The sequence below is a fragment of the Bison bison genome, unplaced genomic scaffold (genome assembly GCF_000754665.1).
Source record: "Bison bison bison isolate TAMUID 2011002044 unplaced genomic scaffold, Bison_UMD1.0 scf7180017864029, whole genome shotgun sequence".
In the NCBI taxonomy this organism is placed as follows: domain Eukaryota; kingdom Metazoa; phylum Chordata; class Mammalia; order Artiodactyla; family Bovidae; genus Bison; species Bison bison.
The window spans coordinates 2426216-2445319 of NW_011494601.1; the positions used below are offsets into that span (position 1 = coordinate 2426216).

General features: G+C 48.0%; 2 protein-coding genes across 2 annotated transcripts in view; one reads left to right on the forward strand and one right to left on the reverse strand.

Annotated features, from left to right (window-relative positions):
- On the forward strand, positions 1-12301 carry PLAC9 (placenta-specific 9; the record flags this gene model as incomplete). Its single annotated transcript, XM_010834195.1, has 4 exons — positions 1-49; positions 9282-9379; positions 10757-10886; positions 11253-12301. Coding segments are annotated over 4 exons (288 nt in total), but the record flags the coding sequence as incomplete, so codon positions are not given.
- A 4963-nt stretch (positions 12302-17264) lies between these two features.
- Positions 17265-19104, reverse strand: part of ANXA11 (annexin A11) — a 22520-nt gene continuing 20680 nt past the window's right edge. Inside the window, exon 15 of the mRNA XM_010834164.1 lies at positions 17265-18049. Coding sequence (XP_010832466.1) covers positions 17990-18049 — 60 coding nt within the window. The 3' untranslated portion in view covers positions 17265-17989. The remainder of the gene's footprint in view (positions 18050-19104) is intronic.

Here is a 19104-nt window from a genome sequence, read left to right on the forward strand (position 1 = left end):
TGCGCGCTGGCCGGGCTCGCCCTGCTCCGCGCCCCGGGCGCCTTCGCCGGTGAGTGGGGCCCGGGAGCGGGGCGAGGGCTAGGGAGACCGCGGACCTCGAGGAAGGAGCAGAAGAGAGGGAGGGAGATGGGAAAGAGCCAGATGGAGAGAGATGGAGAAAGAGGGAGATAAAGGGAGGGAGAGAGAACGATGGGGAGAGAAAAAGGAAAGACGAAACAGAAAAAGGCAGAGGGACATAGAAAAAGGAAAGAATAAAGAGAGAAAGGGAGAGGCTGGGACAGAAAGATTTCGGAGGTAAACAGATGGGTGTGAACTGTGTATGAGGACAGAAAAAGGAGTTTAGTGGGAAAGAAACAGAGGAACTAAAATGGCAAGAGAAAGGGGAGAGAGGCAGAGAGGATATTGAGGAAAAGAGGAAGATCCGAGAGAAACAAAAAAAGGAGAGAGGGTGGAGAAACCCAATGCCCCAGGTGGGGAGGAGAGAGAGGAGGGGGCCAGGATCAGGAGGTGAATGGTCAGGTCTGCAGGGTGGGGCGGGCCTGCGAAGCACCCAGGCCTCCTTTCCTGGGGAATTCACTGGGATGCTGAGCTCCAGCAGGCAGACGACCCCGGTCTGGTCCGGCCCAGCTGTAGGGGCCAGGCAGGCGGCCCCTGGAGATCTCGGCTTCACCTGCCTGGTAGTCTGAGGAGGTCCTGCAGTAGAGGAGAGGAGACCCGTTGTCAGTCTTTTGGAGAGCTTCCCAGAAGGCGGGAGCAGCCTTGGGTGGGTGGGGAGGAGGCCGCAGGAAGGCCTCTGGGTGCTCCAGGCTGGGTTCCTTGCAGTGCTTTATCCCCTCTAGCTCCCCTGACAGCAGCCTTAGAGCTGTCCCCTCACAGGTGAGGCTCGGACAGGAAGGCTGCAGAAGGACTAACTGTACTGTACGCACAGATGTTCCTTCCACCACCCCAAGACTCTGCACTTTATGTACCACTTTACAGTTGACATTTACCCAAGCTCTCTTGCCAACCTCAACCAGAGACAGCTGGTGCTCACAGCTGTACAGTTGAGGGGAAGGCTCAGTCTGCCCAGGCATGCAGGTCTCCTGCCCCCTCAGTCACACCCTTGCCCTCTGTCAGGCTGCTCCCCCATCCACCTGGAGCCAGAGGAAGTACCCAGTGTTAGGATGGAAGCTCCCCTGGCAGGGAACTGGGAGCACCAGGGAAAGGGCTGAGGCCAGTCCTGCTCCTGGCAGCCCCCGGCTGAGTGGCCTTGGGTGAGTCATGCCACCTCTCTGGAGCTGTTTCCTCTTCTGTAAGTTGGGGAGAATGGTAGCCACCCACAGAGCTGGAGGAAAGGGAAGTGCCCAGCGCAGAACACCTGTGAACACACATTGGCTTCTTCCCTCGCGCCCTCAGACAGCTCCACTGACCTCTCTGAGCCAGTTTCTCCACTGAGGTTGGCAAAGGAGGACCAACAACCCCTTCCTCACAGGCTGAGTGAGGAGTGGCTGAGACCACCCAGCATAGAGCCCGGCCCACAGTGCCATCCCCCTACCCCCTACATCCTGGCCCACCGCCTGCCCCCTCTTTCCAGAGTCCCCACCTCCAGGAGCTGAGGGGACAAAGCTGAGTCTGTGCTCCCCCAGAGGGAGGAGCTGGCCACTGCCCACAGTGGCTGACCTTCTGTGGCCCCTTAGCTATGACTGGTATATAAGTTTTGTCTTAAAGCCATTTTAAACATTATTTTCTTCCTAATCATACTCATTGCTTCAGATTAAGAAAAAAAGAAAGTATAAATGTATTTATGTGATTTCACATTGTGTTCGAACATTTTTTTATATAACCTTTCAGACTTCAGACAATTATACCATTTTTTTTAAACTGTTGATTATCAAATCTTTTGGCTATACACACAGAATAGTGTAAGGAACCTCCATGGATTCCTGACAGATCTTAATTCATCTAATCCACCTTCTCTCTGCTCCCTCAGATTAAAGGAAACTCCAGGCACTAAGTATTTTCATCTATATGTATTACCTTATGTATTATTAAAGCATCAATAATCTTTTAATAACTAAAATACCACTGTCACTCCCTAAAAGTGGACAATAATTCCTTAATATCATCAGCTATCTAGTCAGGATTCATGTCCCTAATGGTGTCATGGTTTTATATTTGGTCTGTTTGATTCAAACGAGGTGGATACATTTGGGTTTTGGTTGATATGTCCATTAAGTTTCTTTTAGTAAGTTTTAAGTTTCTTTAGAAGGTTCTTTTCTCTCTTTTTTCTTAAAATTTGGTAAAGAAACTGCGTTGCTAGTCGTATAGCTTTTCAGATTTAAATTTTAGCTGATTGCATCTTCTATATGTCATTTTAATGTTCTCCTTTTCCCTATATTGTCTATAAACTGGGAATTAGATCTAGAAGCATTGTCTAATTCCAATTAGAGTTTTTTTGCAAGAATACTTTAAGATGGTTTATGTGGTTTATTGCTTTAATTTTAATTTCTTTGATTACTGCCAAGTTTGGTGGGGTTTTTTTTCAATTTTTTTTTTTCAAATGAATATTGGTCATTTCTAATTCTTGCAAATTGTCTTGGCCTTTTCAATTGTGGTATTAGGATTTTTCGTATTGCTCTATAAAGTCTTTTATGTGTTGAGTGAAATAGACAGTTCTGTGTTATTTGTAGAGAATTTTTTTTTTAAGTTAAGACTTCAGCTGAGTTCCTTTTCTGTTTTGCTATCAGAGGGGTCTCAAGTCCTAGAGCATAGTCCCCTTAGCCATTCTCATCCATGCCTCGGCCTACAGGAATCCACCATCACTCCAGGTCCCTGTGGACTGTCTTCCATTGGGATTCTGCTTTTTTGCTTTGAGTGAAAGAAGATGCTCGAGCTATGGTGAGACATCTTCGCAGGTGGCATTAATGGTAAAGAACCTGCCTGCCAATGCAGGAGACTCAAGAGACTGGGGTTCAGTCCCTGGATCAGGAAGGTCCCCTGGAGGAGGGCATGGCAACCCACTCCAGTATTCTTGCCTGGAGAATCCCCTGGACAGAGAAGACTGAGAGAAGACTGGCAGGCTACAGTCCAGGGGGTCGCAAAAGTCGGACACAACTGAAGTGACTTAGCACGTAGCATGCGTGGTAAGGATCACTGCATTTCTTCTTACAAAAATGGATGACAGGGAGTGAGCCTCTCAAAGACAATTTGATCCAATGTACACATTTGGGCTCTTGTTGGGCCTCAGGACAGGTGCACAGGTGTCGTGGGTACAGGTCCCTTTTGCCCCATGCTTGTCCAGCCCCTCATTTTACAGAGGAGGCAGCTGAGATCCCAAGATGGGAGGCCCTTAACTCATCACAGAACTCCCAAAGCATAGCATAGTGTCAATCAGGTAGGATTCAAATCCTGTCCCCATCACCTACTAGCCATGTAGTCTTAGGCATGACCCAACCTCTTTGATCTTTGGTTTTCTAATCTATAAAAAAGTGATGTAAGAGTACTGAGCTTATAGATAGAATTAAATGAAATAATAATGCAGGTAAGCACTGAACAAAAAGTTTGGCATGTAATGTGATCATAAATTGATAGTGGATTCAAATATAGAGTATGGCTGTACCCATTCTAAAGGTGGAGAAACCAAGGATCCAGCAAGTGGGACTGGCTTATAACAGAGCCCAGAAAATCCGGTCAGCCTTGAAGCCTCGGTGTGCTTGTTGGCAAAGCCCCTCCCAAGCACCCCTTGGACCCCTGTACAGTGTAGTCCCAGAGCAGATGCCTCCCCACCTTGAGGAGACCTAGCCAGGGTTACCTAGTGAAGAACACTGGCTCCATGTGGAGAGAGAAGACCACAGGGGCTTACACTGACCTGCTCAGTCTCCAACCCACCTGGTGAATGCCTTACCTGGCATTTGCACATCATCTGGCAGTTCTCAGATACCTTCAAATGTGGAATCCCCTTGAATCAGCACAGCAGTCCTGCCAAGTAGACAGGGCAGGGAGGATCCCTTGCAGAAGAAGCTGAGTGAGAGGCAAAGAGCACAGTCAGCCAGCAATGGAGGTGGGACCACTCCTCTGACTCCCAACCTCATGTTCTGTTCACAGCATGTGGAGAGAAGTTTATCCTGGATGGCTTCCTAGGGTTTGGTGTGGTGGGGGTTTAGGAATGTTCTAGTACTTTATAACCCAGTGGATTAAAAAACGTAGGATTCTGAGGTAGAAGGAATCTGGTTTCCTGTACGGCCTTGAGGGGAGCAGAGCTGCCTGCCAGCCCGGAGCATCAGCCAGTCCACCTCTGAACTGATTAAGTGAGAAAGAAAGAAACACGTGTATGACTGGGGGGCGAGGGAGGGCTCTTTGTTACAGCAGCTCAGCTTGTATCCTCACTTTAACCACCCGCTGACTGCATTGGTAAGCTCTCAGAGTCACCGGCAAGGCTCAAATCCACCTCTGGAAAATGACCAGAGAACAAGGGAGAAAACATATCGCTCCCAAAATACAAGTTTCCCAGTATCTGAGCTCCCTCTGAGGGGGCTTAAGCAGCCTTCTCCTGTTTCAGCCAGAGCAGGTCCACAGATTAGAGTTCTTCATATAATTGTTTGAAAATAACATTCTTCTGCTTAAAAACAACAACAACAACACTGGTTTGGAATGAAGCAGAAATTTTAATACAAATATTGAATGTGGTCAAATTTATTAGATACTATATTGAATGTGGTCACATAGAATTAAGCCCCAGGCTACAAGTGTAGCTGGTCAGAGCAGCACTTTTCAGGATCAGAAATCATTGAGTTGTGCACTTTCTTAGTGAGTGTTCAGGTCTAGAGGAAAAAAAGTTCTATGTCTGTCACTGGGAGGGGGGCCGTACTCCCGCCTCAGAGGCTGGGGGCCCAGTGGCCACGCCCCTTTAACCAGAGCGTCTACCCCTCGCCTGCACTGGGCCTCTGGCCCCACCCCACCCGCCACCGGCAGCCTGCTCTCACGATGTTCCACCCGAGGCGCAGTCCAGGGTGCACACAGGCCCTGAGCAGGCGCCAGGCCAAGGAAAACAACCTTGCATCCAAGAAGGTCCATTCCCCAACTGGCCAGGCAGGGGACGGGGGAAGCAGAGAAAGGGAACACTGGGAACCGCAGCCTTGGCCCTCCGTGGTCAGGCGGGATAATCTGCCACCTCCCCTACTCTTCTTCCTCTGGTTTGAGTTTCCCTGGAGCCCCGTGAGGCCGGCAGGCATTATCATGAGCTCCATACTGGCAAGACAGTGCGAAGGGAGTCCTTGCCTAACTCTTGCCTTCCTGGAGTTTCTGGGCAGACAAGCAACTTGTCCTTAGACTCATCGCGGTTCTGTCCTGGTAGCTCATTTGAGGTCTGAGAAACGAACCTTGGGTGCGCTGCATCTGTTCGGGAGCGCCTCGCCCTCCCCACTGCCCCAAAAGCCTTGTTCTGAGGAGGCAGCAGAGGTTCAGGGAGCAGGAAGTTCCCACTGGCCGCACCAGTGCGCGGCTGAGAACAGAGGCTTGCAGTGTGCTTTCTGCTTTCAGGCTTTGAGGTCAGCGCCCTGAGAAACCCCGTGGGGGAAGGGCGCGGCGGGGCAGGGTGGCCAGGCTCTTCCCAGCCACCCCACCCCCACCCCCAAACCCCTACCCGCCCTCTCAGCAGAGCTCCCCGGGAGGCCTGGATGAGCTCACAGACAGTTGTGCCGCAGCCCAGGGCGCAGTTGTGTCCAGATGCGACGGATTACTGCCGTGTGATGTGGAGAGCAGCCTCAGCCCAGCCTCTTCCCTGGAGGGGTCTAGGAGCCAAGTCAGGCCTCATCACAGACACGCAGAGAACAGGGTGTTTTAGGCTGAGCAAGGGGAGCAGATTCATGTTGCTTGTGACTTAGAGGGCTGATAGAGCCCCGCTTGGCCGGCAGGGTCACCCTGCTTCCTCTTGGCCTAAGTGCTTGGGGGAGGGGGAGGAGAGTATAGGGTCTGGGAGAGGGCAGGTGGGGTTCAAGGGAAAGGCTTGGCCAAAGGCTCCTCTGGGCGGAGCCTGCAGAATGTGTGTGTGGGCACAGACCTAGACCAGGCAGCCCTCTGTGTGGCTGAGAACAGCTCTGCTTGCCCCCTCCAAGTCCTTTATCTCTAGCTGAGCACCCCAGGTTTCTTAGCTGAGACACATGAGTCAACATCTGGAGTTCCTTCACAGTGGCCCCTTTACACTTGCCTCTGCCTGTCCAAAGCCTTCTCTCAGTGAATGACCCAGAATGGAGCACAGCCCTCCAGGTGGGGTCTCTCAGAACACCCCCCAACACCCATCCAGAACATTTTGTATCAATGCACAAAGCCCACAGGGACTCATACTTTTTGCTGACAACCTCATTGGACAACTGCCTTATATTGTGGAAAGTTTCAAACCATGCATACAAACGTAGAATAGCAGAGTGAACCCTCCAACCCCCATCCCATGACGCCATCACCCAATTTCAACAATTACCAGTCTTGATCAACCTTGACCAATGTCCAATACTCCTGCCCATGCCTCGTCCCACTCCCAGGCCTGGATTATTTTGAAGTAAAGCCAAGACATAATAGCATTGTATCTATAAATATTTCAGGATAGATCTCTAAAAGGCTCCTTTAAAAAAAATAACCAAAGTGCCACCATTACATCCCGTCCCACCCCAAAGTCAACAAGAAGACCAGTGTTTTTTGAAGTGGTTTTTCTAAGTTCAGTGGATGGATGTAATAAAAAGCAGAAAGTAAAAACCAAAATTGTTCTCCGCTAAAGACGCTCAGAGTGAAAGGAAGTTTTGTCCCTGTGCTTGGCTCTCACCCCTGTGTGGAAGACCTGGGGTCCAGATAGAGTTGGGACCAGAGACTCTTAGGGCATGGGGACTCTGGCAGAGCTCCAGAAAACCAGCTGGCTGACCAGCTAGTGGGGCCAGGAGGAGGCCAGGGTGCTTGGGGTTCAGTCATTTGCCAACTGTGTGATCTTGGACAAGTCACCCAGCCTTCAGAGTTACACATTCATCACCAGCAAAATGGCTTATCATCTCCATCCTTACTTCAAGGCCTGCCAACCTTCTAGGCAACTTTATATGTCCCCTCGGGCAACCCAGTCAACACTGGAGTTTTAGAGTTACAAGAGTTTTGCATTTACAAAGATCAAGTCCAATAACTCTTACCCCCACTCTGCTTCAGATGCCCATAGCCTTAGTATTGTCACTGTGAAGCTGCTCCACCTCTCAAAGCTAAAAATTGCAGTATCTCTTAAAAAATGCAGTAAATTCTGTTACCCCCATCATTGCATCAAGACCTCCAGTGCCTTCAGCCCCTCCGTTTCTCCCAATTATCAGTCCTCTGATTGGCCTTTTCCCCTTCCTTATTCAGCCTAGACTCCAGAACTCAGCCACTTAAGCCCTGGATGGTTGAGTCCTCAGCTCCTTTCTCTTCTGTTGCCCTTCACCACACTCATCCCCTGGACTCCCAGGTTTCAGCTTGTCCACCCATCTGTCTTTGCTGCTAACACCCACCTGCTGAGCTGCCGGGGTGGGGCTTCCTTGGCGCTGTCACTCCCTACCATCCTCCTAACTGCCTCCATCGTTCTCCTCATCCCCTCTGTTTATTCAGGCTTCTTACCCAGGGGTGCTGATACACTGGCTCTTGGGAAACAATGCATGTGTCAGTTTCCATGGTGAAAGTACTCTTGCCATGGCTCCCATTTTAGTGGCTGTGTGTATCAGCCTGCTCATAGAATTCCCAATAACTTCACAACGAACTCTCCTCTTTGCTAACCCTGCATGAGTTTTCAGCAGATGATTCCCCTCTTCACCGAGTGAAGAGCGGTTATTAGGTGGGACTCGCTCAACTTCTTGACCCTTTTAAGCAGAACTTTTTACCCATTTCTGCCGCATGTCCTCTCTCTTCCTTCCATGTGTGACCCCCCACCCCCACCCCACCACCATTTCTGGATTCTGTGGCCTCGTATCTCTTCAGGACATGCATTCTTTCAGTCCTCCTGGGTTCTTCCTGTCCTCAGGCTAAAAGCATGGTTTAGTTTCTTCAATGCTTAAAAACCTGGAAATAACAATAAACACTTCTTTAGACCTTGTGATCTGATCTCCATTCACAGCCAAGCTTGGTGGTAATGTTTTCTAGGATCTCTGTTTCCTTCTCTTGGCCTTTCCTTCCCTTCTCATCCCACTGCAACGACTCTGGTCTGCTGGCACCTCTTTACTCCAAGCGCTGGGATGGCATTCAGCATCAACTTCTCTGTTGCTCTGTGTTTCAGACTTTATCTTGCTAGGCCCCAGTGCCTCTTTAGGCCATGCGGTTTCATCCTCTTTAAAGTGCTTGGCTTCTCTTTGTTTCTGGAGCAGTGTCCCCCTTCCTGAGTGTCCATGTTTTCCAAGGACCCAGCCAACTTGGATGCCCTGAAAACATCTCAGAGCCACCAACCCCGCAACTTGAGCTCAAAACCGGGCTCTAAGACTTCTGGTGTGAAGGTTGCTGGTGCCAGGAAGAATCAAGAAGGAGCCAATGGTGGGGAGGAAAATGATGTTAAACAGGTTGAGCCTCAGAGCTTCCACTTACTAGGTGTGTGACGCTGGATGTATCCCTTCACCCCTCTCAATTTCCTTATGTGTAAACTGTGGATAGTCATTGGTTGTAGAGGTTGGCTGAGTTTATGCATTTGTTGAGCACACCATGTGGCACATAATGCTATTTCTAAAGTATCTCCACACATACTCTTCCTCTTTTCCTACAGCTGTCTCCTTTCACTCGCTCTTACACCAGTTACTATGATACTTCCTGCCTTTAAAGATGAATCTCTCCAATTCATTCTCTGTATTTTAAAAATTCATATACGACTACATGACTCTCCTGTTAAAATAACCCCCCAAACAAACATCATGATTGATTAGGACCCCAGCTTTGTTTCCATCATCCACCTCTCTAGTCTCATCCCCCAGCCACCTGGTACTTTCCAGCCACTCCAGACACCCAAGGGTTTCTGCACTGAGCCACGCTACCTCATGTCTGTCTTTGCACATTCATTCTTTCTGGCTAAAACATTCCTTCCCTTCCTTTTCTTACCCAGTTCAGGCCGCACCTCCTTGAGGATGCCCGCTTGGGTCTGTAGGTGACCATGGCCCTAGAGATGAATGAGTAGGGTAGCCCTACATTCACATCCTGGCCCTCTCTGCTTCTCTTTGGACTGTTTCCTGGACTCACCTCCTTTGAGCCAGGTACTTTGTAAGAGACTCTAATGTTACAGGGAAACCAAGGGCCCCACAGTGACAAGACTTGTTTTCCCACAGCTGATGAACCCTTCATCCCCTCCCGAGGAGACTCGGCTCAGAGCACAGGGTGTGACACATACATGGCTGTCCACAGTCGGCTGGACGTCATAGAGGAGGTAATGAGGGTGACCTGGGAAGACATGCAGCTTCAGGACCATCTGCCAGGCTGGTGGTGGCTTTGGAGGGCTCAAGCCAATCTGGTTTTTGAAAATTGGGGCGATCTAGGCCAGTCCTGCTCCCTGGCCACCATGTTAAACATCTCCATGCCCTACCTGTACTGTTAGGCTGCCAGCCCCCAACAGACCCTGCCTCCCCTGGGAACTTGCTTGCCCCCAGCGGGGGATCTCTGCATATTCACCAGATGAGAAGCTGGAAATTCAGTCGCTGTGTTTTGTTATACAGCTACTGCTTGTAACTCGAGGTCCATAAACTTGTGTGCACTTTATTTCACAAACCTTTAGCTAAAGTTTAGCGCTCTCATTCACTATAGACAAAAAACAATTGTACCTTGACTTTGTCATCAACAGAAATCAGATAATTTCATATCATTATAGTCACTGTGAATATCTCAACTTATATCTCAATTTATTCTAATCAGTGTGTTAAAAATTCAGTAGTTGTTAGGTCTGCTGTTACTTAAGGTAATACGTTTTATATCAAAATTTAAATACTTTAATATTTTAATGCAGTGTATGTCCTTGGACGGAGAAGGCAATGGCATCCCACTCCAGTACCCTTGCCTGGAAAATCCCATGGACGGAGGAGCCTGGTGCGCTGCAGTCCATGGGGTCACGAAGAGTCAGACACGACTTAGCAACTTCACTTTCACTTTTCACTTTCATGCACTGGAGAAGGCAATGGCAACCCACTCCAGTGTGCTTGCCTGGAGAATCCCAGGGACGGGGGAGCCTGGTGGGCTGCCGTCTATGGGATCGCACAGAGTCGGACACGACTGAAGCGACTTAGCAGCAGCAGTAGCAGCATGTCCTTGGAAATCCTATGTATTTTATTTTCTCAATGAAAGCATTCTTCGGATGGGAGTCTATAGGTTTTACCAGACTACTAAAGGGGTTCATTTACAAAAAAAGAACCCTGAATAAAGAAAATTTCAAAATGCCAAAACGGTCATTTGGCTGAGTCACCACCAGGGGGCGGGGCAACAAAAGAAATGTGAGCTCCCAGGGGTGTCATCTTGAAAAGGGAAAAGGGATCCAAGTCCATCCACGCCCCAAACCAGTGATTAAGCGAAACCCCTGAGCGCGAGAGCCAGGAGTGGCCTTCAGTGAGCCCCTCAAATCTTGTCATCTGGGAGCTGAGAGGCAGGTGGGGGCAGTGCGTGAACCAGGAGGACCCAGGTCCCCTGGCACCTAGTTCTCTTCCCGCTGCACCCTACTTGCTGCCACGGGCTCCGGAGGATGTGGCTGATGAAGCAAGACTGACCCCACTCTTGTCTTCACTCCCCTACTGTCCTCCACCTTCTCTCCTCACTCTAGACGGTGGAGAAGACGGTGGAGCACCTGGAGGCAGAAGTCAAAGGCCTGCTGGGTCAGCTGGAGGAGCTGGCCTGGAACTTGCCCCCGGGGCCCTTCAGCCCGATCCCCGACCTGCTGGGAGATGGAGATGGTGAGCAGCTTGGGGAGCGGAGATGACAGCCTCTGGGACTGGGCAGCAGGGTGGGGACGACTACGCCACTTCGTGTAACCTGGACAAGCCAGGGAGTCCCCAGCTTCTCCTTGGGACAGAATTGGGAGGAATCTCCCCTCCCCGCCCCAACAGAGTGGTCTGCCCACACCCCGGGGTTGCTGTAACCCAGCATCAGGAAAGGGCACCTGGCAGATTTCCACTCTCAGCACCACCCTAACGCGGAGCAGCTGCCTCCTCCTTGAGCTCTGTGTTCCTGGCACAGGAGTCCCTGGGGGACTGGCAGGGGAGGGCAGGCAGCAGTCAGTACCCGTTCACTCACCCCCCAGGTTGCCCACTCTCTTGCAGATCGCTTTTGAGCACCAGAGCTGGAGCCGCCCAGCAGCTGGCAGTGACACAATAGCCCTCCTCTGAGAACAGAACAGGCATTCTGGCCTGGCTTCCTCAGCTTTGTGCAAAATAAAACCTACTCCTTTGGTCCTCTCTGTATCTGCTGACAGTGACCTCTGCAGCCACAGCCCCTTCTCCATCTGTCCCCATGCCCTGAGGCTCGCACCCCTGCAGACTCAGACCTAGGAGCACCAGTCCATCTGCACACTTCCACTCTTCTTATTTGCAGGGATGGACAGGGCAGGGGTGGGTTCAAGAGGTGAGGCACCCGAGGCCCAGAATTTTAAGGCAGCACAGTGGAAGGGCCCTCTGAGTAGCCTTGTTACTCAGTATGTGGCCATGGGTGAACAAAAAAGAAGTCACCTGGGAGCTTATCAAAAATGCTGAATTTCAGGGCCTACCCAGAATCTACATTTTAATGAGATTGCCCCCGCGATGTGTGTGCACATTAAATTTTTTTTACCTTTTTGACTGAGGTAAAATTCACATAAAATTCTAAACTTTAACCATTTTAAATGGTACAGATTCAGTGGATTCACAGTGTTGTGCAATCACCACCACCTAATTCTAGAAATTTTCATCACCCCCTGTACTATTAAGCAGTCATTTTTCCATCCCCTCTCCCACCCTCCCTTGGAAATCACTAATGTTTTGTGTCTGACATTTTTTCACTTACCATGTTTTCAAGGTTCATCCATGTTGTATCAATACTTCATTTTTGTTTACAGCTGAATAATATTCCATTATGTAGTTATATCACATTTTATTCATCCATTCATCAAATCTGTGGACATGTGGGTTGTCTGCGCTTTGGGGGTATTCTGAATAACACTATGAACATTCATTCATGCATAAGTTTGGGTGGGTATGTGTTCTCATTTCTTTTGGATGGAATTGTTGAGTCAAATAGTAACACTTTGTTTTTGAAGATTCACCATTTTTGCATAGCAACTGTACCACTTTATGTTCCTACCAGCAATATATAAAGATTTTCAATTTTTTCCTTATCCTCCCCAACACATCTCACTGATGACAGCCATCACACTAGATGTGAAGTGGTATCTCATGGCTTTAAGTTGCATTTACCTGATGATTAGTACTCTTGCCTGGAAAATCCCATGGATGGAGGAGCCTGGTAGGCTGCAGTCCATGGGGTTGCTAAGAGTCGGACACGACTGAGCGACTTCACTTTCACGTTTCACTTTCACGCATTGGAGAAGGAAATGGCAACCCATTCCAGTGTTCTTGCCTGGAGAATCCCAGGGACGGGGGAGCCTGGTGGGCTGCCGTCTATGGGGTCGCACAGAGTCGGATATGACTGAAGCGACTTAGCAGCAGCAGCAGCAGTGATGCTAAACATCTTTTCATGTTTGTGAGTCACTTTTGTTATCTTTTTTGGAGAAAGTCTATTCAAATCCTTTGCCCACTTAAAAAACTAGGTTGTTTTTCTGCTGTTGAGTTCTAAGAGTTCTTTATGTTAAGGTGGATACTAACCTTTTATCAGAAATATGATTTGCAAGTGTTTTCTCCCATTCTGTGGGTTGTCTTATTTTGATAGTGTCCTTTGATATCCAAATTTGTTTTGATGAAATTCATCTGTTTTTTGCTTGTTCTTTTGGTATCAATCTTAAGAATCCATTGACATATCCAAAGTTATGAATTATTTATTCCTGTCTTCTAAGATTTTTATAGCTTTAGTTCTTACATTGTTTTGTTTAAAGCTATTTCAGGTCAATGTTTATATGTGGTGTGAGGTGAAGATTCAACTTCATTAGTTGGTTTGTGGATAGTTGTTGAAGAAAATATTCTTTCCCCACTGAATGGTCCTGGCACCCTTGTCAAAAATCCCTAGTATAAGGTTTACAGCTCAATTCTAGCCCATGTTTCTATATACCTTCTTTATGCCAGTATCACACTGAATTACTACAGCTTTGTGGCAAGTTTTGACATTAAGAACTATGAGTTCTCTTTGTTCAAGACCCTTTTGGCTTTTTAAGGAATTCCATGCAATTCCTTATGGATTTTAGGATCAGCCAGTCCACATGGACAAAAGGCAGTTGAAGTTTTGATACATATTGAACTTATAGATCAATTTTTAGAGTATTGCTGTCTCCACAGTACTGTCTTCTAATCCATGAGCATAGGAATTTTGTGTGTGTGTCTTACACCACCTTGGTTAAATTTATTCCTAAGTATCTTACTCCTTTTGTCTCTTCTATCCAATAGGGTAAGTGAGGTGTTATTGCTTAACTCCTCCTCCCTTCCATTGTCATGTTTCTGACTTTTCGGGGCTCTACTGTTAGATGTGTATGTATTTATAGTTGTTATGTCTTGATGGGTTAATTTTATTAGGGTGTGCCCTTGGTCTGCCAACATCTGCCTCTTAATTGGAGCATTTACTCCCTTTAAATATAAAGTACTTATGGGCCTCCCGGGTAGCACAGTGGTAAAGAACCTGCCTGCCAGTGCAGGAGGTATAAGAGATGCGGGTTGAATCCCAGGGTCAGGAAGATCCTCTGGAGTAGGAAATGGCAACCCACTCCAGTATTATTGCCTGGAAAATCCCATGGACAGAGGAGCCTGGCATCCATAGGATGGCAAGAGTTGGACACAACTGAAGTGACTTAGCCACGTTAATACCTTAACAATGTTTTATTTCTTCATGTGGATTTTAATTACAGTCTCCTTTCTTTTCAGCTTGAAGGACTTTCTTTGGCATTTCTCATAGTCTACTAGCAAAAAACTTGTCTCAATTTTTGTTCACCCAGGAATGTTAAGTTTTCCTTCAATTTTGAAGACGATTTTGCTAGATATAGGATTCCTGTTGGGGAGAAGGCAATGGCACCCCACTCCAGTACTCTTGCCTGGAAAATCCCATGGATGGAGGAGCCTGGTGCACTGCAGTCCATGCGGTCACTAGGAGTCGGACACGACTTAGCGAATTCACTTTCACTTTTCACTTTCATGCACTGGAGAAGGAAATGGCAACCCACTCCAGTGTTCTTGCCTGGAGAATCCCAGGGACAGGGGAGCCTGGTGGACTGCTGTCTATGGGGTCGCACAGAGTTGGACACAAATGATGCGACTTAGCAGCAGCAGCAGGACTCCTGTTGACATTTTTTCCCAGTGCATTGAATATGTCATCCCATAACCCTCTAGCCTCCATGGTTTCTGACAAGAAATCAGGTGTTAATATTTTTGAAGATCCCTTGTATGTGACAAGTCGGTTCTCTATTGCTGACTTCACAATTCCTTGTCTATCAACACTCTGGTTATAATGTGTCTCAAAGGAGATCTTCATAAAAATACCCCTTATGATTTGAGTTCCTGGGATGTGTGGATTAATGTCTTTCATCAAATTTGTAAGATTCCAGCCACTGTTTCTTCAAATATTTCTGCTTTCTCTCTCCCATGACTCCCATTATGTGTATGTTGATATACTTGATGATGTCCCACAGGTCTTAGGCTCCGTTTTCTTCTCTCCTCAGATTGGGAGATCTCAACTGACCTATCTTGAAGTTTGCCAACTCCTTCTTCTGCTTTCTCAAATATCTTCTTGAACCTATGTGATCTTGTCTTTCTGTACATGGGTCATACTTTGTTTCCTTGCATGCCCTGTAATTTTGGTTGAAAATTGGGCATTTTTTGAACATTACGTGAAAACTCTGGAAATCATATTCTTCCCCTTCCTGAGTTTGTTGTTGCTGCTGCTGAATTTCTTGTAGCTTGTCTAGTGACTTTCTGAACTGATTTTTAAAAGTTTGTATTCTCTGTCAAGTGTGGCCACTGAAATATCTGTTCAGCTAACTTAATGGCCTCTAGTGATTCAATGTTATCTCCTTTAACTCCTGGAACAACAAAACCCCAATCTCCCAGTCTTTACATATGTGTTGTGTGTGTACTGGAGGCAATCTTTTGATACTCAGCCAGCCAGTCTGTGACTCTGCAGTAGCATTCACTTCCTGCAAATGCAGAGCCTGAAGGTCTGCCAGAGGCAAGTCTTCTGAGCATATGCCCAGCCCTGAACATGCGTTTGGCCTTCCAGATTCCCAGGAATTAGTGGGAGCACTCCAAAACCATGACTCTGCAAAGCATCACACTGTCAGCCTGTGCTCCCCAAACTTTTCAACCTGTCACCCGTTTGCCCCAACTGTTACCCCTCTCTCCAGGCATTAGTGCTAATGAAACTGCCTTCAAATGTCCCTGAGGGCTGCCACCTGCACCTTGCGAGAGCTCCGAATTAGGTAAAATACAAGAAAGTCATTGAGTCAGTCTTCCTGGAAGCAACCAGACAGATCAAAACAACCAACCATAATTCTTGAGAACAAGGTCCATTCTGCTCCATCCATTGCTAAGAACCTATAAAGGACTGTGGATGCTGTTCTTGAGGCTGCAAGCTGGGGTGAGGAGGATAAGGCTGGGTAAGTGAGAATGCCCCAAGACCCTCTTACCAAGACTGTTTTTGTTTTTTTAAAGCTTTTTATTTTTGGTTGCTGCAAACTTTCAGTTCATTGTCAGATTTCTCATAAAGTTGATTCTGACAGTTTTTACCATCTTGTCACTTTTTTGGAGGAATAGGCTTTTCAAGTTCCCTACTCTACCATTTTTGCTGACTACAATGAAGTTTAAGAAGCTCTGATCTAGTCTCCCCTTCATTTTAGGCCCAAAGAGGAGAAGTAACTTACCCAAGGTTACACAGCCAATCAGTAGCTGAGCTGAGGCCATAATAGGGATGCCTGACTCCTGGACCAGTGTTATTTCTGCTTCGGGGCTGCACTGGGTTCAGAGTGGACACCAGTATTAGGCCAAAGTGAGTTTTCCAAGGAGTGGGAGGGGATAAGAGCCCCTTGTAGAGTTGGGGGCTTGACTGATTGGATCCTCTGCTGAGAGTGAACCCTGTATAGGGCCAGGTGGAGGAATGAGAAACGATGTCCTTGTTTTTAGAAGAACACAAGCAGAGAGCTTTCAGGTTTGATGAAGCAAACATTTTAAGCTAGTATCTGCCTGGGGGAACGATTTTGCTTGATTTCTATGCTAGGAATATAACTCCCTGACAAAGCACGAGGATGGCCAAGCATGCTGGATCTTGGTCAGGGGCCTCCAGGCACAGGAACTGAGGCAGAGCTGAACTGACAAGCAGGGCCTGCCTGCCTTCCATTCCAGAGCCCACAGCAGCCTTCTCTGGTAGGGTAGACCAGGCTCTGTCCAGCTCATGCCCCTTAGGCCATCTCCTCTTCTGTGTCCAGAAGGCAGGGAGGAAACAAACTGGTGTCCCAAAGCAGATGTCTACTTTGTGGACAAGGCACTCCCTAGGGCCCTTGCTAGGGCTCAGCAGACTTGGGCTCACACCCTAGCCTCTGGCTTCTCTCCTTTCTAAACTTTCAACATAAGAAACCAGGAAGGGAGTGGAGACCACTGACCAGAAGACAAGCTCTGGGCTTCTGGATGAGACACAACGATTTCTAGAAAGTCTGCCCCTTCTGGACTCGACTTCTCCTGATACGACCAACAAAGGGGCAAAGGGCCCACCGTGAGACCACAGCCTGGAGCCCCCTTTCAGACCGAAGCGTCCCTGCGGGGAGGAGCTGATCTCATGCCTCTCCGACTTTCTGCTGTAAAGCTACCCCCAGGAGTCATGCACACTCCCTTCTGCCTGTGGCCTTCCTTCCAGACCTGGGGGAAGGACCACACTCCTCCTCCTTGCCCTAGTGGACTTCACTGTACCCACGTCTTACCCACAACCCTGTGTGCCTTTTCAGCATCCAGGCCCTGAGCAAAGATTTCAGGAACCCCCATTTCTCATGTCCTTAAGGCCCAGTCCCTGCAAATTACTTGTATTCAGGGTTTCCTAAGCACAAGTTTCAATTTAAAGCCATATAACTTTTCACGAGTTAATAAGGATGGAACCCCTAAGCTACAGGGCAGAATCATGAAGCATGAGAAAGCAAACTGGCACCAGGAAAGCACTTCCAGAACGTTCCAGAGCTGGCTGACTTTAATTTGGAAACAGCATTTGGCCATCAACATTCAGGTTTAAGGCACATTCTCAATTACAAGAAGCCCTGTCACTGGCAGGGAGCTGGCTTTGTTCTTGTGGTTTGTGTAGAAGAAAGAACAGATGACTTTCTGGCCTTTTCTTTTCTAAAAAGGAGTGAGTTTGGCAATAACAAAGCTCATGACACATTTTCACCAGATGCAGAGTCTATCCTGAAAGGTTTTCCCTTTTACTCCTCAGTGAAGACATGGCACTCCAACCCCCCACCTCTTTTATCCAAACTTTGTATGCAGCAAAGATGTGTATGCAACTGTCTGCAACTATATATTAAAAAAAAAAACCTCTAAACATACAAAACTACATGACTAGAAGGAAGCCAAGAGTTTCAACCATAAGCAAAGAGGAATGACTGCATGAGTCAGGAAACAAAACATCTACTTTAGCTGCAAGAGGCTGTGAGGGGTCGGGATGGGGAGGAGGCGTCCTGAGAGAGTTCGAGACTGACTAGGTTCTCGGGCACAAGCACAATGCACGGATCGAGGGTGGGGGAGGAGATGGGGCCAAGGCTCTACAGTTGGTCTGAACTGTGACACCTGGGGGCTATTTTGTAGATTTGTTAGAAACAGACAAACGTTCTTTTGGCCTTTTCCTGGCATTGCTGTTGCCAGCAGGTGGACAGAAGTGACCCATCAGCCACTGCTCAGTCATTGCCACCACAGATCTTCAGCAGAATCTTCCGGTAATCCCCTGAAGTGTCTCCCTGGTCACAGAAAGGAGTAAGACATCAAATTAAGAAAGGCTTGACCAGTTCTGGCTTCCTGGCTCTTGATTTTCTTCTGCCCAAAGTGCCCTTACAGAGAGGTGGCCCTATCTTACGGAATTTCCCATTTTGCTGAGCAGGTGAGCAGCTCACATGCTGGCCTCACAGGTGCATGGACCATGGACAGTGCAGCTCAGCCTCCCTAGTCTCCTCCACCAAAAAAACTGAAAGCTGTACTCACCCCAGTGATCAAAGTCAGAATTTGAAAAACAAACACAAAAAATGTTTAAACAGCCAGAAACACCCCTACCCAGGTCTAACTGATGGCGGCCTCTGCCCAGTGCATTTCTGTTGCACTCAACGGGGATTATACCATAAGGCACCACTGTGTCCTCTACCAGAAATGTCATCTACTGTGATACGACCATCCAGTGGAGGAGACAATTACCATTTCGGCTCCCGATTCACATTGAGCTCTCCTCCAACTGTCCACTGCACTTAGAAGTAAGGCCACAGTGAGCTAATTTCTGATCATTTTCTTCCTTAAGGGCAAGGCCTATGCCTTATTCCAGATGCCCACAGCCTACTGACACACACAAGACTGCTATCGGCAGCACTGTTTCTATAGCCAAGAAGAGAGAGAGAAGCTTCTCTCAAAAAGATGCCCAACATCAAACACCAGTGAGTCTGAAATCAGGACCTGGGTGTGGCAGTTTCAATTTTAGGATTCATGTGAGTTCAGAATTTGACTATCAGAAGCCCCTCCTCCCCACCGCTCTGCAACAGGAATCAATTTGTCAGACTGTCCCTGGCACACAGTGATAAAGAGGCACTAGTGTCTACTAGACACGCACACGTCGTACAATACGCTTCACATGGGCCACTCCCTTCAAGTCTATTAGACACGCACATGTCGTACAGTACGCTTCACATGGGCCACTCCCTTCAAGTCTATTAGACACGCATATGTCGTACAGTACGCTTCACATGGGCCACTCCCTTCAAGATCCAACACTTCTGGGGTGGGGTCATCTTAAGGGTGATGGAACTAGGGT